Source organism: Bufo bufo, chromosome 3 (genome assembly GCF_905171765.1).
Source record: "Bufo bufo chromosome 3, aBufBuf1.1, whole genome shotgun sequence".
Lineage (NCBI taxonomy): Eukaryota > Metazoa > Chordata > Amphibia > Anura > Bufonidae > Bufo > Bufo bufo.
The window spans coordinates 408062397-408088288 of NC_053391.1; the positions used below are offsets into that span (position 1 = coordinate 408062397).

Sequence of the window (25892 nt, forward strand, 5' to 3'; positions counted from 1 at the left end):
TACATGAGGGCAGATACCATGAACTGAAGGCCCTTGTGCAAGAACCTGTTTGGACTCCTTGACTTTGAACTGCTCATTTGATGTCAGCAAAACAATAACAGTAGCTGAGAGGAAAAGGCTGTCTAAGGCTACTTTCACACTAGCGTTGTTTAAATCCGGCGTTCAATTCCGACACCGGAACTGCCCGCCGGATCCGGAAAAACGTGTGAAAACAGATTACATTTGAATCCTGATCAGGATTTTGATCACAATGAAAAAATGCATTGGAAAAAACGGATCCGCCATTTATGGACTTTAACATTTTTTTCACATTTTTCGGGTTTAACATGCAAAAGCCGGATCCGGTTTGACTGAACACACGGCGCCGGATCCGGCGTTAATGCAGGTCAATGGGAAAAAGACCGGATCAAGCGTTCAGTCAAAGTGTTCAGGATTTTTGGCCGGAGGTAAAAATACAACATGCTACGGTTTTCTGAAAAGCCTGATCAGTCAAAAAGACTGAACTGAAGGCATCCTGATGCATCCTGAACGGATTACTCTCCATTCAGAATGCATTAGGATAAAACTGATCAGTTCTTTTCCGGATTTGAGCCCCTAGGACGGAACTCAGCGCCGGAAAAGAAAAACGCTACTGTGAAAGTACCCTAAGTGAGCCCCATAGCCGCTAAGTGCCTGCTGTTTCATTGACTAAAAAGTGATCAAAAAGTCAAACACACTCCAAAATGGTATTATTAAAAACATATAGATCGTCTTGCAAAAAATGAGCCCAGCTCCATAACTATATTAAAGTTATGGGGATCAGAATATGGCATGAAAAGAAAAAAAATAAATTCAGTATTAAAACACAAAAAAACTATATAAATGTAATCGTACTGACCCAGAGAATAACGGTAACAGGCCAGTTTTACCACATAGGGAACAATGTAAAAAAACAAGATAAAACATAAAGCTGTGGCAGAATTGCATTTTTTTCAATTCCACCCCATTTGGAACTCCCACTACATTGTATGCAATATTAAATGGTTCCATTAGAAAGTACAAGACAACTTGTCCTGCAAAAAACAAGCCCTCATACAGCTATGTGAACGGAAAAATAAAAAAGTTATAACTACGGGAAGGTAGGAAGTAAAAATACTGTGAACAGTAAAAAGAAAAAACACTTTCTCTACCTAGCTAATAGAGTGGAGTTAAAGTAAAATAGCCAAATACTGTAAACTATTTGGCTAAAGTAGTGTAAGTGGGCAGCAACGACGGTGTCTACAGCAGTCTAGAAGTGTGAGTAATGAGACCATGAGCCAGGGGGACTTTCTGCTATTCTTTTGAATACATGTATTCCTACGTGTACTTAATGAATATGTGTATGTACAGTATATATTTGCACATATGCAGTAAATTTGATATTAATATGCCTATGTACTGTGTATGAAGGTCTGCTCATATATATGCATGTATATTAGTAAATGTCTGTGTATATATGCTTGTACAAAGCAAGAGCATACATTCACTATGTACTTGAGTGGGTTATTTTGTTAGCGAGGTCTGATTCTTACTTCCAATCTGACCCTATATACACTGCTCAAAAAAATAAAGGGAACACTTAAACAACACAATGTAACTCCAAGTCAATCACACTTCTGTGAAATCAAACTGTCCACTTAGGAAGCAACACTGAGTGACAATCAATTTCACATGCTGTTGTGCAAATGGGATAGACAACAGGTGGAAATTATAGGCAATTAGCAAGACACCCCAATAAAAAAGTGGTTCTGCAAGTGGTGATCACAGACCACTTCTCAGTTCCTATGCTTCCTGGCTAATGTTTTGGTCACTTTTGAATGCTGGCGGTGCTTTCACTCTACTGGTAGCATGAGACGAAGTCTACAACCCACACAAGTGGCTCAGGTAGTGCAGCGTATCCAGGATGGCACATCAATGCGAGCTGTGGCAAGAAGGTTTGCTGTGTCTGTCAGCGTAGTGTCCAGAGCATGGAGGTGCTACCAGGAGACAGGCCAGTACATCAGGAGACGTGGAGGAGGCCGTAGGAGGGCAACCCAGCAGCAGGACCGCTACCTCCGCCTTTGTGCAAGGAGGAACAGGAGGAGCATTGCCAGAGCCCTGCAAAATGACCTCCAGCAGGCCACAAATGTGCATGTGTCTGCTCAAATGGTCAGAAACAGACTCCATGAGGGTGATATGAGGGCCCGACGTCCACAGGTGGGGGTTGTGCTTACAGCCCAACACCGTGCAGGACGTTTGGCATTTGCCAGAGAACACCAAGATTGGCAAATTCGCCACTGGCGCCCTGTGCTCTTCACAGATGAAAGCAGGTTCCCACTGAGCACATGTGACAGACGTGACAGAGTCTTGAGAAGCCGTGGAGAACGTTCTGCTGCCTGCAACATCCTCCAGCATGACCGTTTTGGCATTGGGTCAGTAATGGTGTGGGGTGGCATTTCTTTGGATGGCCGCACAGCCCTCCATGTGCTCGCCAGAGGTAGCCTGACTGCCATTAGGTACCGAGATGAGATCCTCAGACCCCTTGTGAGACCATATGCTGGTGCGGTTGGCCCTGGGTTCCTCCTAATGCAAGACAATGCTAGACCTCATGTGGCTGGAGTGTGTCAGCAGTTCCTGCAAGACGAAGGCATTGATGCTATGGACTGGCCCGCCCGTTCCCCAGACCTGAATCCAATTGAGCACATCTGGGACATCATGTCTCGCTCTATCCACCAACGTCACGTTGCACCACAGACTGTCCAGGAGTTGGCAGATGCTTTAGTCCAGGTCTGGGAGGAGATCCCTCAGGAGACCGTCCGCCACCTCATCAGGAGCATGCACAGGCGTTGTAGGGAGGTCATACAGGCACGTGGAGGCCACACACACTACTGACCCTCATTTTGACTTGTTTTAAGGACATTACATCAAAGTTGGATCAGCCTGTATTGTGTTTTTCCACTTTAATTTTGAGTGTGACTCCAAATCCAGACCTCCATGGGTTGAAAAATTTGATTTCCATTTTTTTTTTTTTTTGTGATTTTGTTGTCAGCACATTCAACTATGTAAAGAATAAAGTATTTCAGAAGAATATTTAATTAATTCAGATCTAGGATGTGTTATTTTTGTGTTCCCTTTATTTTTTTGAGCAGTGTATTTGGTTTATATTGCTGTCTCAATATCCAGTAACAGATGTGTTGCTGCTGGACCTCAATGAATAAAAAAAAAAGTGGTAAAAGAGGCAACAGAGGTTCTTAGCTTCTAACAGAGTACCCTAAAAATATTTACGATGTAAAAAAAGTTTTATTCACTGTGCTACAGAGTCTTGAATCTTTTACATGGTCAGTAGCTGCCTGCTACATGGTATAGTATTCACTATGCAAATCCAAATGTAAATTAAGAATATAAATAAAGAATATAAATATCAAAAGTTTTAACACGTAAACAATGTCCAGAACAAAACTTTATTCCCTTCTATACAGTGTATAGTGCCACAATGTGACACTCATGAGTTAAAGGGTTTACACTACCATAGAAAAAGTTGGTAAAGATGCAGTAGATCCCTATGCTGCTGTTTTATTATGTATAATTCAGACTTTTATTTTAATCTCTGTGACTTTGTTTTTCAGGCCACGGTTGTTTGTGACTTAATGTTACTACATGTACTTCCAAAAAGAAATTACTACAAGGAGAAAAAATTCAAGTATACTAAAACTACAAAGGTATCTCTTCCACTAAATGTACGCATTTCCACAGCTGGAGAGTGAGTTCTGTCCCATACTATCTTACATTTACAGTATATAAGTCACACAAAATCATCACTCTGTAATTCTCTTGTCATCTGGGAACACTTATGAAATGTTTGACCAGAGGCCCCAATGTGTTAAAAAGTTCCTGCCTTGTGCTCCAAAGCTGAGAACATGATAAGTACTCTCATGGTTAGAGCATTCCTCCAATTCTAAAACATGAATAATGTATGTGAATATAAGAAACGTTGTAATATATCTTATAAAAGAAAATAACTTTTATCGGTCTGATATGCTCTATTCTGCTTTTAAAGTTGACGTCTATAGATAGAGGAGGGGGAGGAGGAGGCTGCTGGTTGAGAGACATACAAAATGCCATTTATTAGCTCTGCTACACTTAGCACTTTTGACTCTACTATACCTAGTTTTTTAAAGATCTACCACTGTTCATAGTGAGGTCATAAATCACTTATTAGCTGGCAGCAGCCCCCTCATCTCTCCTCCACTCTCCATAGACCTTCGTGTGTGAGGCTAGAGACAAAGATGGGTGCCACAAGATATAAATGAAGGGAAGGAGGTGGAGGAAAGAAGCATGAGAATCACAGGAGGCAGCATAATTCTTTAATAAGATATATTACAACATTTCTTATATTCACCTATACTATTCATTTATGAAAACATGTTTAGAACTAGAGGTAGATCATTTAGACCTATTGATTCCTTTTTTAACAGTGCAAAAATACAGTCTGTTCGCTTTGTCTCTGCTTATTTCAGAAAACAGTAAGCAAAGAAGACAGCTCACCTTATGCTAATAATTTACATGAGAATTCAGAGGCCTCTGAGGTTCCAGAAACAGCAGTGCCCAGTTAATAGAAAGAAGTATAACATTTCTAAAAAAGCAGAAGGTATGTATCAGCAAGTATACTGTGAATAGAATAACATTTATAAGCTGCTTAATCAAATATTACTTCCTTATTTTTATTATGCTTTTTTTTTTTAAACTAAAATCTAGATTTTGCACAATGAAAAAAGAAGATATTGTATAACGGGATTTGTATGATTTCCAGACAAAATTGTAAATTGTGTATTGCAATGTATGAATGCTACTTTGAAAATATTATGTTTAATTTTTACCTTTACAGGGGTTCTCTGGTCATTTCTCATAATGTGTAGTTGTTACTGTGTTACTATGGAAGGAAGATCTTTTACATAGCACTTACAGTACCCATCCCTGGCTCTGCTGATGCTGCCATCTATACATTGACCGAACAAGCTGTGGGTCTTCCGCCAAGGTCCTGACCGTATGTGGTGCTTCGTTTAGTGTTCCACTTACAATGCAACTGAACAGGAAAAAAAGCAGCTACATCTGGTCAGGACCTGGCCGGCAGAGCCCGGAGCCTTTGTAAGCGCAGTGTGGACAGTGTCATCAGTGGAGCCAGGGATAAGTACTATGTAAAAGATCTTCCATCCACAAATTAGTAACAACGACACATTAGGCCTCTTTCACACTTGCGTTGTTGGGATCCGGCATGCACTTCCGTTGCCGGAGGTGCCTGCCGGATCCGTAACAACGCAAGTGTACTGAAAGCATTTGAAGACGGAACCGTCTTCCAAATGCGTTCAGTGTTACTATGGCAGCCAGGACGCTATTAAAGTCCTGGTTGCCATAGTAGGAGCGGGGAGCGGGGGAGCGGTATACTTACAGTCCGTGCGGCTCCCCGGGCGCTCCAGAATGACGTCAGAGCGCCCCATGCGCATGGATGACGTGATCCATGTGATCACGTGATCCATGCGCTTGGGGCGCCCTGACGTCACTCTGGAGCGCCCGGGGAGCCGCACGGACGGTAAGTATGCTGCTCCCCGCTCCCCACTACACTTTACCATGGCTGTCAGGACTTTAGCGTCCCGGCAGCCATGGTAACTATTCAGAAAAAGCTAAACGTCGGGTCCGGCAATGCGCCGAAACGACGTTTAGCTTAAGGCCGGATCCGGATCAATGCCTTTCAATGGGCATTGATCCCGGATCCGGCCTTGCGGCAAGTCTTCAGGATTTTTGGCCGGAGCAAAAAGCGCAGCATGCTGCGGTATTTTCTCCGGCCAAAAAACGTTCCGTACCGGAACTGGAGACATCCTGATGCATCCTGAACGGATTACTCTCCATTCAGAATGCATTAGGATAATCCTGATCAGTATTCTTCCGGCATAGAGTCCCGACGACGGAACTCTATGCCGGAAGACAATAACGCAAGTGTGAAAGAGCCCTTAAGGTGAAATAGCCATAGAACCCCTTTAACTTGGCTTTAATTTTCATCAATAATGTTATACAATAAATTTGATTGATTTATTAGCTTCCACTTTAATCAATAGCTGATATTATATAAGTAGAATCAATGATTGTTTAGCACCTAGACGTCTTGTGGTTCTACTAGAAGATTCCTCTAGTACTGCAGGTTTGGATCAGTGCAGCTATGGGTGCTATATATTTTGTATCTGGCATATAAACAGTTAAACACAGGTAAGTAGGCCAATGTAAAAAGACGATTTACACAAACTATAGTTCATTGGTTCAATTTATGTAATGTCAGCTTTAATGTAAAGTAGGTTTTAAAGAATCTTTACATTATTTAAAGTAAATAAAACAGAACACTTGAAGTGATAAAAAAATGTAAAACAAAGTAATGGCTCATATTGTATTTTTACAGAAATGCAACAAAGGAAGTCATTATCCAAATACTTCATGGATTTGTTATTTGGACCTACAACCAGTGCTTGCTGCATCCTCAATATGGTTTTATAAACATTTGTCATAAGATGCCCTCTAGAATGCCTTCATTAAAAAAAAAATATATATTTACTGCCCATATTATACTGTATAATACTCTGTGATAAGATATAATATCCAAAACCAAAGCAATTGAGACTATTATAACAATTCAGTTCAAGATCTAAAAACAACCATGGTTCAAAACAGCAATTAGAATACAATCAAATATACATGTTCTCTATGCTGTTCCACACAAATCTTTAACCTTTGAGGTTTTTTTTAGGTTTACAGTAATTTAGGCCACAATTTAAGTTCTCTATAAATTTTCAGGTGGTAAAATAAAAAGGCCCATCCTCTAGATGATGAGTATAGCAGTGATGTGGATAGATTTCAGAATTTAATAGCAAACATGTCAGCGTTTTGATAATTTATACTTCATAATGGGTAATGCACAGTCACAGGTCACATGTAATGTAGAGAACTTCTCACTTTGTGGCTATAATGGTCCATAGATTAGAGCATTCAGATTTAAGGGGGACTAGACATTATGAGGGAAAGATATAAGTAGAGACACTGTATCAGGGAATATGTTTAAGTGAGGAAGAGAATAACCTATTATAGATGATGTAAGGAGCATAAGAAGACTCTGCTGTAAACGTTAAAGAGCCAAAATGCTTGGATGATTGCCTTTCTTGACTACTAATTAAAAAAAACAATAAGGGTACATTCACAACTGGAATTTTGTTGCATAAATTTCAATGACGGAAAATCAGGTCTATTAATGGTTTGGTGGAAAGCAATAAATCTGATGCATCTGAATATAATCTAACAGTCTCATTAAACAGCTAAAATTCTCACTTGCAGGAAAGGGAGGGTGCTGCATCTCCAAAAGTTTATATCTTCACAACTTACCCCCTTAAAACATTAGACTTTTGTCATATCTTTCTCTTAGTTGAACTACATACTACACCGTTTATCACACTGTATCATATGTGTGATTTTTAAAGGGAACCTGGAAATATATGATGCCTGAACCTTGGGCAGCATGACATCTTAACAGACTCCCTTTTTATAGAGTGGGGAGTGGGGAATTGGGAGAAGAGTCATAGCTGTTGTTTCCCTCCAGCTTTTTCCTACCTGGCGCAGCTTGATCGACAGGTCTCTCCGTATACACAGATAGGGGGAGACTGAGCAAGCCAAGCCAGGTAGAGCGGAGCAAGTGGGACACTGCCCAGATAACTCTTCTCCCCATTCCTAACTTGTTTTTAAATCATGGTGTTTCAAAGGGAGCCCATCAGGATTCCATGCTGTCCGTGGTTCAGGCAGTATGAATTTCCTGACAGGTTCCCTTTAAGAGCAATTGTTTAGAACTGGTTAGGCCTGATGCCATGTTAACATGTATCCAAGGTTACAGAGTTTTACCATAAATTATATTTGTTTTCATATTAATGCTAGAGGTACAGTACAGACCAAAAGTTTGGACACACCTTCTCATTCAAAGAGTTTTCTTTATTTTCATGACTATGAAGGCATCAAAACTATGAATTAACACACGTGCAATTATATACATAACAAACAAGTGTGAAACAACAGAAAATATGTAATATTCTAGGTTCTTCAAAGTAGCCACCTTTTGCTTTGATTACTGCTTTGCACACTCTTGATGAGCTTCAAGAGGTAGTCCCCTGAAATGGTCTTCCAACAGTCTTGAAGGAGTTCCCAGAGATGCTTAGCACTTGTTGGACCTTTTGCCTTCACTCTGCGGTCCAGCTCACCCCAAACCATCTCGATTGGGTTCAGGTCCGGTGACTGTGGAGGCCAGGTCATCTGGCGCAGCACCCCATCATTCTCCTTCATGGTCAAATAGCCCTTACTTTCAAAGTTTTCCCAATTTTTCGGCTGACTGACTGACCTTCATTTCTTAAAGTAATGATGGCCACTCGTTTTTCTTTACTTAGCTGCTTTTTTCTTGCCATAATACAAATTCTAACAGTCTATTCAGTAGGACTATCAGCTGTGTATCCACCTGACTTCTCCTCAACGCAACTGATGGTCCCAAACCCATTTATAAGGCAAGAAATCCCACTTATTAAACCTGACAGGGCACACCTGTGAAATGAAAACCATTTCAGGGGTCTACCTCTTGAAGCTCATCAAGAGAATGCCAAGAGTGTGCAAAGCAGTAATCAAAGCAAAAGGTGGCTACTTTGAAGAACCTAGAATATGACATATTTTCAGTTGTTTCACACTTGTTTGTTATGTATATGATTCCACATGTGTTAATTCATAGTTTTGATGCCTTCAGTGTGAATCTACAATTTTCATAGTCATGAAAATAAAGAAAACTCTTTGAATGAGAAGGTGTGTCCAAACTTTTGGTCTGTACTGTATATTGTATCACCTTGTCATCCACTGTTGAGACTACTCCCAGTTGATATTTATTCAAGAAAAATCTGACAGTTAAAGGGGTTGTCCATGGCTTTTTAAGCGATGGCCATCACTAACTGACACTGTACACCTTCGCCGATCATCTTGTCTGTGTAGCTCCATCTACACAAGTCAACCTCAAAGCTATACAGCACCAGCAACATCCTAGAGGCAGGAGCTCACTACTACAGTACTGCTCCCATTAAAGTCAGTGGGCGCAATGCTATAGTAGTAAGCTCACAACACTACATTGTTCACGGTGCTGTGTAGCTCCAGCGCTAACTTTCCTTGACGGAGTTGCAAAGACCAGGTGATCATCGGGGGTGCAGGTTGTCAGACCCACAGTGATCAGCTAGTGATGTTCTATTCTGAGGATAGGCAATTGCTTAAAAATCCTGGACAATCCCTTTAATTAATACCCTATATTAAGATGTATATGCACCTTAAGTTATCATCTGAAAAGTCATAAGAATACAGTTTGTCAGAAGATATCATCCATGGGGCACACAGAGGCCTGTTGATTTCGATGAGAGAGCCACCAGCATTAATCAGAGAAACTGAAATATGCAAACTAAAGTGCCCTGTACTTTATATTCAGAAGTGTCACTTTTTTGATTGAAATTTCTTTCTTTCATCTTAGCAAAAACATTATAAAGCAAAAAGGACAATTAGAATATCGTGCAAAGTTAATTTATTTAATTAATGCAACTTAAAAGGTGAAACTAACATATGGGATAGACTCATTAGATTCAAAGCGAGATATTTCAAGCCTTTATTTGTTATAATTTGGATGATTACGGCTTACAGCTTATGAAAACCCCAAAGTCACAATCTGAGGTACTCTTTGCTCAGGGGATATGGATTAATTATCTGACACTTTGAGCCTAGAATATTGAACCTTTTCACAAAATTCTAATTTTAATCTGCATTAAAGCAATTCCTTTTAATTTGCATTACTGAAATAAATAGACATTTGCGCGATATTCTAATTTTTCGAGTTTCACCTGTATATTAAAGGGGCCTATATTGTGGAGATTCGCTCTGGTAGACAGGACAAGTGGACGCAGTATACAAAACAATACGACAGTTTTGGTGTTCGTTCATACAGCAAAAGAGTCTCCTGTTATCCTAGGTATTAGTTCACACCCGATCGGCATTGCTCAGGACAAAAGCCTCCCAAACTCAGGCCTCCAGCCTAGCACACGTCTCAGATCCCAATCCAGCGATTGCCAGAGCTCCTCTGTCAGAGAGAGAGAGGTAATTACCACCAGCTGACACTGCTTGCTGTTTTTTTTATATAGGCCAGTCAAGACCCGGCCTCGAACGTGGGAAGTAGTCACCCACCCAGCACTTTGACTATTCCCAGTAAGAGCCGTCCCGGATCAGCTATTACAGCTATACTAAATAGCAAGGTGTCAAATAGCAACTGCTGCTGACACATGAAAACTGGCTCGGTGACACATACCTTCCGTCAACGACGGTCCCTTGCGCCATCCTACAATACATATAGTTTTATTATTAGCGAATTAAGGCACCACCATTGCTGGGCAATGTATTATTAAGGGCAATGTTAAATTATGTTTCTTTAGCTTTTTTAATTTTATTTGTAGTATATTTATAAAACTTAAGTGCCAAACATTTGATCTGTTTTTTTTTTCCGATACTAGAAATGCTATGACATATGGTTCTGGTTATTATAAAAATTACGCAATAGTTTTTGTAGAGAAGCTATGCTATATTGTAGTTTCAACAGTAAAATCATTAGGACTTTTGTCCATTTATAGCAAACCAAAAATGCTCAAATAATGCTGAAACAGTAGATACAATTCCAGCTTCTAAAGACTCCCTGAAAGTGCCAAATCAGGGATCTAGTTGAAAACTCTACATTTGCTAATGGGCATATGTGGCAGCTCTTATCCCCTCAGTGATTCTCTTCTTGAAGAGGGGGACCCGTCGACATGAAAATGCCATGCAATCTGCAGGCAGCATGTTATAGAGCATATATATTGTTTTGTGGGAAAAGATTCACTACAACTTGCAATTTATTAATTTAAATCTTTTCTCTTTCTACATATGTTTAGGAGTCATGTGGGATGTCATGTTTACTAGTTGACAGCTATCTCTGTATGCTTAGCCACAGTAGGAATGCCTCATGACTCCTAAGCACTGAAACGGTAAAGATTTAAATAAATAAATTAATTACACATTTTGCTGAATCTTTTCCCACAAAACTATATATCTGCTCTATAACATGCTGCCTGCGGATTGCACTGTTATATACCCTATTATACAATTCAAATATGTAGGGGTTCTGTTCAGGATCCTTAGCTCTTGGCCAGAATGCAGAATGGTTACACAAAGCATTACTTGCTCTGGAAGACATGTCCTCTAGTTCACAGACAAACCATTGATCTTAAGCACTACGTGGTAGGGCTGCAGGGAAATTGAACACTTACTGCAAGGTCTCCCCATAAATTACAGTTAGTCACAGGGGACCCACCAAGGGGACACTTTGTTATCAACTTATTGTCAAGAGACCTTTCTAAAAAGTAAGGATTGTCCTAAGATGAGAACCCCTGTATCAAAGATCTGTCATCTCTAGTGTTGAGAGAATCGAATCCGAATTTCCTGTAAAATTCGATTCGCCGTGAAGCCAAATTTTTCTGTGCTTCATGCTAACGAATAATCTTTCCTAGAATGGCGGTAAAAAAATAAATAATCATACTTACCTCATCCGTTTGAGCGCGAAGACCTGACCGCTGCCATCTTGATTGAAGATCCAGCAAAATCCTGTGCACGGTAACGTATGATGGCACTACGCCGGCCGACGTGATGACGTCATCAGAGGCCATGTGAGATTTTGCACTAGATCTTTATTCAAGATGGTGGCGCCCGGCTCTTCGTGATCAAATAGATGAGGTAAGTATTTTATTTATTTTACACTGTAATATTAATGTTAGATGATCAGCTACGTACACAGCATCTAAGGGGTACAGTAACGAGGAGCAATTGCCGTTCCCTGTTATTGCGCCCACTACGACGAAGTAGTTAGTCACAAAGATTTTTTTTTGTAAAGTTCAGGGGAAGCAGCCGAATCAAATTTTCCAATACTTCGCCTATCTCTAGACAGGAATAGGCATTTCTACAATAGGCCGCCCGTTCCATTCCGCAAATTGCGGAAGGCACATGGGCGGCTTCCGTTTTTTGCGGATCTGCGGCTTGCAGACCGCAAAAAACGGCACGGTCGTGTGCATGAGGCCTAAGAATGTGTATTGATCCTCTGTTATTGTTCCTGTAAATGCATACCATTGCATACCACTTGTCAAATGCATACCACTTGTCAATAAAGTGTGTTCCTACACAGTTTGATTGAACAGAGCCACACAACTCAGTGACGATTGAAACACCTCATTGTCAATTTATTCACACATTTTCAGAGTAAGGCTCTCTTAGATGGCCCAATGATCGACTGAACAAAACATTAATAAGAATACACGTTTCACATCATTGTCCAGTGTAAACAGGGTAGCAATCAGCGAACCAACAAGCAAACAGGATAAATGGGAGCAAAATGGGGGATCTGCTTCCAACAAGTGTCACGGATGCTGTGTGGGTGGGAAACTCCACAACGAGCACAGGAGGAAAGGGGGTAGGAACTAGGCCTGGAAACTAGGGTAAAGAAGGAGGTCACCTCCTAGAACAACCCTAATCCAAGTCCAGACTAGCTATCAGTATGAACTGACCTCGATGGTAGGAAAGTTCATACACAGGAACCTAGAGCCCTAACACACCCTGTAGGGCCCTGGTATAGTGACAGGACTTGAGACAACCTATTCCTCCACCAGAAGGATGAACAGGCCTAGATACAAAAGACAGGAAAATACAACAAACAAAATACAAATAGGGAAGACGACACTTAACTTCACATGGAGCAAAGGCAGCGCCAGGAGCTCAACCGAGATCCAACAACTAGCTAGCCCAGAGTCCAGAAACTGAAGATATAAACCGCAACCCCAAAAGGGGTAAGCAGTAATAAATAGGGGAAGTTAAATGACCAAACCAACAACACCTGAAAGAGGTGTGGTCATTACCAAAACAACACAAACACAAAAGATCCACAAGGAACAAGTCAGATTAACCCACGTGTTGCCAGTCTCTCTGATCTCCTGGCACCTGTCACGGGAGTGTCTGTGACAACAATATGAAAATTGAATAGGGTCAAATGACTATTGATTGACTGTTTGATAGCTGGTAATTGCTCATTCACAAATAAGACAATACAATATTTTGTTTTTCTATTGATAATAATTTTTCTATTGTCAGGTAGTGGCCATACACATTCAATTAAAGTTAGCTTAACCCTTGCATTTTGGTGAGATAGGAAAATAATCTATGATGTGTGACTGCAGCCTGACAATTATGGGGGTATATACAGTTGCAAGAAAAAGTATGTGAACCCTTTGGAATGATATGGATTTCTGCACAAATTGGTCATAAAATGTGATCTGATCTTCATCTAAGTCACAACAATAGACAATCACAGTCTGCTTAAACTAATAACACACAAAGAATTAAATGTTACCATGGTTTTATTGAACAACCATGTAAACATTCACAGTGCAGGTGGAAAAAGTATGTGAACCCTTGGATTTAATAACTGGTTGAACCTCCTTTGGCAGCAATAACTTCCACCAAACGTTTCCTGTAGTTGCAGATCAGACGTGCACAACGGTCAGGAGTAATTCTTGACCATTCCTCTTTAGGCTGGGTTCACACGAGCGTGTCCGGATTAGTTCCGGATGCGTCCCGGTGTGTTGCGGCAAACCCGCGCGAGTAGGAATGCAATTGCAGTCAGTTTTGACTGCAATTGCGTTCCGATGTTCAGTTTTTATCGTGCGTGTGCAATGTGTTTTGCACGCGCGTGATAAAAAACCGACTGTGGTACCCAGACCCGAACTTCTTCACAGAAGTTCAGGTTTGGGTTAGTTGGAGTGTAGATTGTATTATTTTCCCTTATAACATGGTTATAAGGGAAAATAATAGCATTCTGAAAACAGAATGCATAGTAAGTGATCAGTTGAGGGTTAAAAAAAATAAAAAAAATTAACTCACCTTCTCCGTTTGTTCGCGTAAGTCCCGGTCTCTTCTTTACTTCTCAAAAGATGAACTATGGGCTAAAGGACCTTTGGTGACGTCAGATCACATGCTCCAATCACATGGTCCATCACCGCGGTGATGGACCCTGTGATTGGAGCATGTGATCTGACGTCACCAAAGGTCCTTTAGCCCATAGTTCATCTTTTTAAAGAACTAAAGACCGGGAGAACTACGCGAACAAGAGGACAAGGTGAGTTAATTTTTTTTATTTTTTAACCCTCAATTGATCACCTACTAAGCATTCTGTATTCAGAATGCTATTATTTTCCCTTATAACCATGTTATAAGGGAAAATAATACAGTGTATAGACAGTCACCTAGCAACCGTGCGTGAAAATCGCACCGCATCCGCACTTGCTTGCGGATGCATGCGATTTTCACGCAACCCCATTCACTTCTATGGGGCCTGCGTTGCGTGAAAAACGCAGAATATAGAGCATGCTGCGATTTTCACGCAACGCATAAGTGATGCGTGAAAATCATCGCTCATCTGAACAGCCCCATTGAAATGAATGGGTCCAGATTCAGTGCGGGTGCAATGCGTTCACCTACCGCATTGCACCCGCGCGGAAATCTCGCCCGTGTGAACGCAGCCTTAGGCCTATTGCACACGGACGTTTTTTTTCCCCGTTTACTGGACGTTTTTTGCGTTCCGTATACGGTCCGTATACGGAACCATTCATTTCAATGGGTCCGCAAAAAAAAACGGAATGTACTCCGTATGCATTCCGTTTCCGTATTTCCGTTTTTCCGTTCCGTTTTAACATAGAACATGTCCTATTATTGCCCGCAAATCACAGTCCGTGGCTCCATTCAAGTCAATGGGTCCGCAAAAAAACGGAACACATACGGAAATGCATCCGTATGTCTTCCGTTTCCGTTCCGTTTTTTGCTGAACCATCTAATGAAAATGTTATGCCCAGCCCAATTTTATCTATGTAATTACTGTATACTGTATATGCCATACGGAAAAACGGAACGGAAAAACGGAACAGAAACGGAAACACAACGGAAACAAAAAACGGAACAACGGATCCGTGAAAAACGGATCGCAAAACACTGAAAAAGCCATACGGTCGTGTGCAATAGGCCTTACAGAACTGTTTCAGTTCAGCAATATTCTTGGGATATCTGGTGTGAATCGCTTTCTTGAGGTAATGCCACAGCATCTCAATCGGGTTGAAGTCAGGACTCTGACTGGGCCACTCCAGAAGGCGTATTTGAATTTGTATACATATTTATACGGATGTCAGAATAGCTAGCAGTTGTCAGACTCACCCTGCAGTGCTCCTGACTTGCTGTGCTTTACACTGGATCCACATGCATTCTCATTACTGTGACTTTCTTTTACTGATCACTGTTATTTTTTTGTAAATTTTTGCAGTATTTCTTCCCATGTTTTTTAGAGCTAGGGCTCATCAACACGGCCGTAAGTGTTTTGCTGCTGGCAAATCGCAGATCCGCAAAACACGGATCCCGCCCAAGTTCTTTTTTAACTTCTGTAGAGATACATATTTATCCACAAAACAGACAAGAATAGGATATGTTCAATTTTTTTTTTTTTTTGCGAGGCTGTGGAATGGACGTGCAAATGCGGCCCTATTAAAGTGAATGGTTCCCATCCTACCTACAAAAAATCGGATCGGATGCAGACCAAAACTATGGCCGTGTGCATAAGCCCTTAATGACTGAATCACTCGCTGTCTTCATTGTAAACATTTCATGATTTTGTATAGTTGTCGACACTATCTGTATGTTTAACAAATGTGACACTGTTGATAGCCTAATAAATATTTTTTTCTTACAAATGTTGTAGACTTTTATGTAATTTAATATTATCAGAGTGTTATATTTTGTTCCCAATCATATATGGAATTCTGGTAAGACCGTACTGGCTTAAAGAAAAACTTTCAGCAAATCTAACTATATGTAACCCAGTCCAGGGCTACACAGTGCTGCCTAACACAATGCAAAACATTGTAGCATTCAGTGTATTTCCAAAAGTGCAGAAAATTTACTTTTATTGATATGCAAATGTTGTCTCAAGGTGCCCAGGGGGGCGTGCATAACTCTATAGGAGCCCAGGCACGCCTTCAGCCGGAGCCCAAGCTCTCCTCTTCACTTGTTCCCTGTACCTCCTCTTGCTCCATCCAACCCGCCCCTTCCACTGCGACGTCACGATCCACCTTCAGCTCCGGCCTGCTGGTGCGCATTGTCAATGGTCGGCACATGCACTTTGTATGCCCTGCAGTGGTCATTGGCCTCACCATACTTAGTGCGCATGCCCCGAGCCGGCTGGAGCTGGAGGAGGCTCCAGCAGAAGGCGTGCCTGGGCTCCTATAACAGTTATGCACGCCCCGCTGAGCACCTGACATTCGGGCCCCTGCTGCATACGCCGTCATCGGTGAAAACACCAATGCCAGCGTATTAACCCCTTGTATGCTGCAGTTAAAGCTGACCACAGCATGCAGAGGGTTTGCGGAGGGTACGGGTGCCCTCAGCTTCCCCATCGGGTCCCCGCGCTGCAGTGGTGGGGACCCGATGTCAGAGAAGGCAAGCCTGATGTCTTCCATAGGCATCGGAGCTTGCCTTCTACGGAAGCCTGTGAGATCCAGTCCTTAGGCTGGGTCTCACAGGCAGGCTGTCAGCATAAAAGCTGACAGCCAATGCATTACAATACAGGGTGTTTCTGTAAACTACAGAATCAGGGTAATAAATATTGAGCTTTGTTTGGCTGTTAAACCTTGCTTTGTTACTGGAAAAAATGGATTAAAATGGAAAATCAGCAAAAAAAGTGAAATTCTGAAATTTCATCGACATTTTCCTTTAATTCTTGTGGAACACCTAAAGGGTTAACAAAGTTTTTAAAATGAGTTTTGGATACCTTAAGGCCCCTTTCACACGGGCGTTGCGGGAAAATGTGCGGGTGCGTTGCGGGAACACCCGCGATTTTTCCGCACGAGTGCAAAACATTGTAATGCGTTTTGCACTCGCGTGAGAAAAATCGCGCGTGTTTGGTACCCAAACCCGAACTTCTTCACAGAAGTTCGGGCTTGGGATTGGTGTTCTGTAGATTGTATTATTTTCCCTTATAACATGATTATAAGGGAAAATGATAGCATTCTGAATACAGAATGCATAGTAAAACATCGCTGGAGGGGTTAAAAAATAAAATAAAAAATAATTTAACTCACCTTAGTCCACTTGATCGCGGCCCGGCATCTCCTTCTGTCTCCTTTGCTGAACAGGACCTGTGGTGAGCATTAATTACAGGAACAGGACCTTTGATGACGTCACTCCGGTCATCACATGATCCATCACCATGGTAAAAGATCATGTGATGACCGGAATGACGTCACCAAAGGTCCTGTTGCTGCACAGAGATCAGATGAAGACAGAAGGAGATGCCGGGCTACGCGATCAAGTGGACTAAGGTGAGTTAAATTATTATTATTATTATTTTTTTAACCCCTCCAGCGATGTTTTACTATGCATTCTGTATTCAGAATGCTATTATTTTCCCTTATAACCATGTTATAAGGGAAAATAATAATGATCGGGTCTCCATCCCGATCGTCTCCTAGCAACCGTGCGTAAAAATCGCACCGCATCCGCACTTGCTTGCGGATGCTTGCGATTTTCACGCAACCCCATTCATTTCTATGGGGCCTGCGTTACGTGAAAAACGCAGAAAGAGGAGCATGCTGCGATTTTCACGCAAGGCACAAGTGATGCGTGAAAATCACCGCTCATGTGAACAGCCTCATAGAAATGAATGGGTGGGTATTCAGTGCGGGTGCAATGCGTTCACCTCCCGCATCGCATCCGCGCGGAATACTCGCTCGTGTGAAAAAGGCCTAAGGGGTGTAGTTTCTAAAATGGGGCCATTTATGGGTAGTTTCTATTATTTAAGCCCCACAAAGTGACTTCAGACCTGAATTGGTCCTTAAAAATTGGGTTTTGGAAATTTTCTTAAATTTTAAGATTTGTTTCTAAACTTCTAAGCCTTCTAACAAATAAAAAAAAGAAAATGTCATTTACAAAATGATCTAATCATGAAGTAGACATATGGGAAATATAAAGTAATAACTAATTTAGGAGGTATCTGTTTTAAAAGCAGAGAAATTGAAATTTAGAAAATTGCAAATTTTTCCAATTTTTTGGTAAATTTGGTATTTTTTTTACAACTAAAAATGAAATTTTTTGACTCAAATTTACCACTGTTATGAAGTACAATATGTGACAAGAAAACAATTTCAGAAAAGCATTTTAACCCCTTAACACCCACCGCCGTACATGTACGGCGCTGCCGGGGTCTTTAAAGATGGCACCTGCTCCCGCGGCTCATTTCAGCGACCGGCAGTAATGCCGATCGCGGACATTTAACCCCTCAGATGCCATGTTCAATCCTGACCATGGCATCTGAGCGCGTGAAACACCGTAAGCTCAAGGCTTCCGGTGATGCTCCGGCTCCCCATTGTGGCGATAGGAAAAGCAGAAGCATGTATGCAGCAGCCGCTGTTTTTGTGAATGACACGAGGCTACTGCATAGTATTTCCTATGGAGCCCTTGCCTGTAATAGGGCTCCGTAAGAAACAAGCAATTTTCTAATAGACTCCAATGCAAGTGCATTGGGGTCTATGAGAATAGAAATCTAATGAAAAAATAAAAAAAAAACATAAAAATTCTAATCACCCCCCTTTTCCCAAAATAAAAATAAAAGAACTAAAAAAAAATTAAAATACACATCATGGGTGTTGCGATGTGTGAAAACGCCCATAGTATGAAAATATAAAAATATATTCCCTATACGGCAAACAGCAAAACGGCAAAAAGCGTCCAAATGGCCAATTAGCCGTTTTTGGTTGTTTAATTTTCTACAAGAAAATGTAATAAAAAGTGATCAAAAAGTCATACATGCCCCAGAATAGTATCAATGAAAAGTTCAGATCGCTTCGCAAAAAATTAGCCCCCATACAGCTCCATGCACATAACTACAAAAAGGTTATAGGGGTCAAAATATGGCGACATATAATTTTTTTATCACTATCAAAATGCAAGAAAAACCATACATATAAGGTATCACCAGATTCATACTGACCTGCAGAATAAAAGTAACTGGTCAGTTTTATCGCACATCGAACGTCGCAAATAAAAAACTCGTAAAACTGTGGTGGAATTGCTTATTTATTTTTTTGCAATTTCACCCCATTTGAAATTTTTTTCCCACTACATCATATGCAATAATAAATGGTGGTGTTGGAAAGTACAAATTGTCCGGCAAAAAACAAGCCCTCATATGGCTATGTGAACAGAAAAATTAAAAAATTATGGCTCTGGGAAGACAGGGAGTGCAAAACAAAAACGCAAAAAAAAAAAAACTCTTGGCCTTAAAGTTAACTCTGGTTAAATTTATCACCACATAAAGTGACATATGTCAGGTTTGCAAAAAATGTCCTGGACTGGTCCTTAAGGTGAAAAATGACAGGGTCCTGAAGGGGTTAAATATAAGAACACAAAATGGATATTTAAACTTATACAAAAAATGTGGTCTAGGAAATGTTTATGCTGGAGACCTCATATAATGAATGCGGCTAGAAATGTCTATTGTAAGATGTTGCACTTTATTGTATGTACCACTAGAGGGGCTAAAGCACTTGAAAATAGTAGCAGTTGTATCTTTTACTATAGATAAAATCTGTTTAATGTAATATAATGTAATGTATAATTTTATGTATACAGTATATATATATTACATATAATACTGTATATACACTCACCTAAAGAATTATTAGGAACACCATACTAATACGGTGTTGGACCCCCTTTTGCCTTCAGAACTGCCTTAATTCTACGTGGCATTGATTCAACAAGGTGCTGATAGCATTCTTTAGAAATGTTGGCCCATATTGATAGGATAGCATCTTGCAGTTGATGGAGATTTGAGGGATGCACATCCAGGGCACGAAGCTCCCGTTCAACAACATCCCAAAGATGCTCTATTGGGTTGAGATCTGGTGACTGTGGGGGCCATTTTAGTACAGTGAACTCATTGTCATGTTCAAGAAACCAATTTGAAATGATTCAAGCTTTGTGACATGGTGCATTATCCTGCTGGAAGTAGCCATCAGAGGATGGATACATGGTGGTCATGAAGGGATGGACATGGTCAGAAACAATGCTCAGGCAGCCCGTGGCATTTAAACGATGCCCAATTGGCACTAAGGGGCCTAAAGTGTGACCAGAAAACACCCCCACACCCTTACACCACCACCACCAGCCTGCACAATGGTAACAAGGCATGATAAATACATGTTCTCATTCTGTTTACGCCAAATTCGGACTCTACCATTTGAATGTCTCAACAGAAATCGAGACTCATCAGACCAGGCAACATTTTTCCAGTCTTCAACAGTCCAATTTTGGTGAGCTCGTGCAAATTGTAGCCTCTTTTTCCTATTTGTAGTGGAGATGAGTGGTACCCGGTGGGGTCTTCTGCTGTTGTAGCCCATCTGCCTCAAGGTTGTGCGTGTTGTGGCTTCACAAATGCTTTGCTGCATACCTCGGTTGTAACGAGTGGTTATTTCAGTCAACGTTGCTCTTCTATCAGCTTGAATCAGTCGTCCCATTCTCCTCTGACCTCTAGCATCCACAAGGCATTTTTGCCCACAGGACTGCCGCATACTGGATGTTTTTCCCTTTTCACACCGTTCTTTGTAAACCCTAGAAATGGTTGTGCGTGAAAATCCCAGTAACTGAGCAGATTGTGAAATACTCAGACCGGCCCGTCTGGCACCAACAACCATGCCACGCTCAAAATTGCTTAAATCACCTTTCTTTCCCATTCTGACATTCAGTGGAGTTCAGGAGATTGTCTTGACCAGGAGCACACCCCTAAATGCATTGAAGCAACTGCAATGTGATTGGTTGACTAGATAATTGCATTAATGAGAAATAGAACAGGTGTTCCTAATAATTTTTTAGGTGAGTGTATAATATAATGCAATGTATAATTTTTTTAATAATATAATGAAGAGAGTAGACAGTGAAAATACTGCACTATGGAACCTACACACACAACTTTATTCTGCCGTTTATGATTACTAATAAAAAGTGCTGTAGAAGCTCCCTTTTTCCATACCGAATGAGGTTCTTATGGCATTTTGTTTAGCGACAGTTTTTTTTTAAATGTGTGAATGCTTTTTTCTGGTATTTTTTTTACTGTAGAGAAGAAGAGAAGATATCAACAAATCATAAAAAAAACAAAAGCTTCAAAATTCTGAATAAAAAAACCACACACCAGAAACGCCAAAAATGACACTTAATTAAAAAATGCCTCCTAATTACCAAAACGCCACCGAACAAAAATGTCCGTAGCAAAAAAAAACTATTATGTGTCGGTTTCCCACTGACTTTTAGCTAACATCTGGAGTTATTGTTTTTACTGAAAAATGCACCAATAAAGGCAAGTGCAAAAATGCCACTAAAACTGTAATAGTGCACACAAAAAAATCTGGCAAAGATCTGTGTGTGAACCCTAAAAAGGTATTTTTTTTTTTTTTGCACCTTTGTTTATTGGTGCATTTGCACAAGACAGTTAATCTGACATATTAACTATATGTAAACCTGTTCATCAGCTTACATTTTCTTTGTGTTTAGATTTATATTTGATGAAAATGGATGCATTTAGTCAAAGCTATTATTGTGCATTTCATTGTTTTTTTTTTTTTTTCCACACTTCTTTATTGGTTTTACATTATTTTTCCTCATGTATGACAGCATCAACATACCAAAAATCATGTCAATTTTACATCAATGTTTGACATTAGTATCAAGGAAATCAATAAACAATAAACAAACATACTTATGCACTGAGTACAATTGTCAATGCAACAAAGTTGGAACATCCTATTACATAACCCCACCCGCCCCCTAACCCCCCACCCTCTAGTTCCACCACAGCCTATCTCCTCCCCCCTTCCGACCCTCCCTGAACTCAGCCCAATAAGAAGGACTCTACCCCAATATATCAAGTCTAACTACCCTAAGTATTCAGCCCAATTTAGTCTACTTTCAGTGCACCTAGACCCCCCTTTAAATCTTCCGTCAGATACCAAGAGGCTAATTTGAATGGAATGTAAACGAGGGTACTCTGAAACAGGAATGTAAACAATCAAAAACTTCTTCCACCCCTGATAAAGTTTTCTACCTAGAAGTTCCTTATTATTTAGGGCTTCAAGCCACTCTAGGTGGAATACATGTTTTAATTGAGAAATGACCATATCCCGTGATGGGACTGCCGATTCCAACCACAACTTTAATATGCATCGCTTTGCTACCATCAAAGGTTTATGACCCAACGAAGCTAGATGAAAGGTTCCACCCTCTCTGTTATTCCCTGTGGTTAGAGTGGGTTGGACAATTGTGTGTGTGATGGCCAAGTGCATTTCATTGTTGTACTGATGCTCATCCTAGTTGACCTTGACCTGTATTAATTCAAATACTGTACTCTAAAAAAAATTATCCATTATACACACAGAATTTCAGCATTCCCAAGTTGCATTGCCGATATATATTCCTTGTTTCAATCAATAGGCAAAAGGCTACAATGTAAAGCTGTCCATACATTAGAATATCAATACTACAGGCAGAGTTGTAGGAACTATAAAGATGAGCAAGGGCTTCAAAGAAAATAGGAAATAGGACTTTTAGTCCTTCTGAAGTTTTTCAATTGCATATTAATATTTGTACAGCTAAATACAAGTTCAGCCTAATATCCAGCAATTTGAATCCAGAGGGAAGCACAAACCACATGAGGCAAAGGGCAATTCTTATCGTAAAGGACAACAATCCTTTTTAACCCTTTCATGACCAAGGGTCATTTATGCCCCAGTGTCCAGGTCAAAATTTACAAATCTGACATGCGTCACTTTATGTGGTAAAAGCTTTGGAACACTTTTACTTATCCAAGCCATTCTGAGATTGTTTTCTCGTGACACATTGTACTTCATGACAGTCATAAATTTGAGTCAATATACTTCACCTTTATTTATGAAAAAATCCCAAATTTACCCTAAAATTTTTAAAAAAATCAATTTTCAAAATTTCTATTTCTCTGCTTTTAAAACAGAAAGTGATACCTCATAAAATATTTATTACTTAACATTCCCCATATGTCTACTTTATGTTGGCATCATTTTGTAAATGTTATTTTAATTTTTTAGGACGTTAGAAGGCTTAGAAGTTTAGAAGCAATTCTTAAAATTTTTAAGAAAATTTCCAAAACCCACTTTTTAAGGACCAGTTCAGGTATGAAGTCACTTTGCGGGGTTTACCTAGTGGAAACCCCCCATAAATGACCCCATTGTAGAAACTACATCCCTTAAGTTACTCAAAACTGATTTTACAAACTTTGTTAACCCTTATAGTGTTCCACAAGAATTAAAGGAAAATGGAGATTAAATTTCAAAATTTCACTTTTTTGGCAGATTTTCCATTTTAATAAATTTTTTTCTTTAACACATTGAGAGTTAACAGCCATTAATATTTATTACCCTGATTCTGCGGTTTACAGAAACATCCCTCATGTGGTCGTAAACTGATGTAAGGGCGCATGGCATGGCGCAGAAGAAAAGGAGCGCTGTATGGTTTTTGGAAGGCAGATTTTGCTGAACTGGTTTTTAGATGCCATGTCCCATTTAAAGCCCCCCTGATGCACCCTTACAGTAGAAACTCACAAAAAAAGACCCCATTTTGGAAACTAGGGGATAAGGTACCAGTTTTATTGGTATTATTTTGGGGTACATATGATTTTTATTGCTCTATATTGAGTTTTTTGTGAGGCAAAGTAACCCAAAAATTGCTGTTTTGGCACAGTTTTTTTTTTTTTTTTTACAACATTTGACAGGTTAGATCATGTGCTATTTTTATAGAGCAGGTTGTTACGGACGCAATGATATCAAGAATGTCTACTTTCTTTGTTTTCTTGTTTCAGTTTTACATAATAAAGCATTTTTGAAAAATAAATTATGTTTTTGTGTCTCCATTTTCTGAACGCCATATTTTTTTTTTTCAGCGGATCGTCTTGTGCAGGGGCTCGTTTTTTGCAGAAAGAGTTAAGGTTTTTCTTGGTACCATTTTTGAGTACATAGGATTTTTTGCTCATTTATTATTACACTTTATGGGGCAAGGTGACCAAAAAATTGGTTGTTTTGGAACAGTATTTATTTATTTATTGTTACAGCGTTTATCTGAGGGGTTAGGTCATGTGACAGTTTTATAGAGCAGATCGTTACGGACGTGGCCATACCTAATATGTATACTTTTTCTTATTTATTTAAGTTTTACACAATAATAGCATTTTGAAAAACAAAAAAAATGATGTTTTAGTGTATCCATAGTCTGAGAGCCATAGCTTTTTTATTTTTTGACCGATTGTCTTAGATACAGTCTTATTTTTTGCGGGATGAGGTGACGGTTTGATTGGTACTATTTTGGGGGGCATATGCCTTTTTGATCGCTTGGTGTTGCACTTTTTGTGATGTAAGGTGACAAAAATGGCTTTTAAATTTTTTTTTTTTTTTACGGTGTTCACCTAAGGGGTTAGGTTATGTGATATTTTTATCAAGCATGTTGTTACGGATGCAGCAATACCTAATATGTACACTTTTTTTTATTTATTTCACTTTAACACAATAATAGCATATTTGAAATAAAAAAATGATGTTTTAGTGTCTCCCTGTTCTGAGAGCTATAGTTTTTATATTTTTTGAGCGATTTTCTTGTGTTGGGTCTCATTTTTTGCGGGATGAGGTGACAGTTTTATTGGTACCATTTTGTTTGAAATATACCTTTTTGATCGCTCGGTGTTGCACTTTTTGTGATGTAAGGTGACAAAAATGGCTTTTTTTTTACACAGTTTTTATCTTATTTTTTTATGGTGTTTATCGGACGGGGTGGATCATGTGATCTATTTATAGAGCTGGTCGTTACGGACATTACGGTGATACCTAATATGTCTTTTTTATTTTTTTTTTATTTTTTTTTTATAGGAAAAGGCAATTTATTTTACTTTTTATTTACATTTTTATTTATTTATTTATTTTTACTTTTATTATTTTCAAATTTTTTCTTATCAAGTCGCACTTGGATCTTGAAGAACCAGTGGGGCTGATGGCTGTACTATACTTTGCAATACTCTTGCATTGCAAAGTATAATACCATCAGATGTCCTGTAGATGGCAACACTAGACGCCTTTGCAAAGCCCCGATGGTTGAGAAAGGGAGCCCCCTCCCTCTATTACCCCTTGGATGCCGCAGCATCTAAGGGCTTACAGCAGAGTGTCAGCATAGAGCTGACACTCGCTGCTGATGGCGGTGGCTCTGTTCCTGAGCCGCCGCCATCACACAGCAGGGGGACCGCATCGGGGGCAGGGGGCACAGATGGTGGGGATCGCATCAGTCAGACACTCGTGGGGGCCGGATACACGGGGGGGCGCATCAGGGGCAGGCGAAGAGATAGATGGCCGGACGGGAGAGCGCCTGCCAGGCAAAAAGTCAGGGCTCACGGGGGGGGTGTTCGAGGCGCACAGGGGGGGCACAGATCGGGGGGGGGGGCACGGGCATGCACTACCTGATTTCAGGCTCTGATCTGCAGAGTGCCGATCAGAGCCTGAAACAGGCATTTGTACACTGCTGCAATCTGATTGGTCCCTTGCCGGCATTACTGCACTGTATGCTGTCCGTGACAGCAGCAGGGCAGGAGCAGAAGCTTTAATCCAAGCGTTTCGCAGCGCTTGGATTAA

The 25892-nt window shown here is 40.3% G+C and overlaps 1 protein-coding gene across 1 annotated transcript in view; it reads left to right on the forward strand.

Annotated features, from left to right (window-relative positions):
* P2RX1 (purinergic receptor P2X 1) overlaps window positions 1-6606 on the forward strand; it is a 128124-nt gene extending 121518 nt beyond the window's left edge. The window contains exons 11-13 of the mRNA XM_040424853.1: window positions 3624-3716; window positions 4515-4645; window positions 6443-6606. Coding sequence (XP_040280787.1) covers window positions 3624-3716; window positions 4515-4610 — 189 coding nt within the window. The 3' untranslated portion in view covers window positions 4611-4645; window positions 6443-6606. The remainder of the gene's footprint in view (window positions 1-3623; window positions 3717-4514; window positions 4646-6442) is intronic.
* The last annotated feature ends 19286 nt before the right edge of the window (window positions 6607-25892 follow it).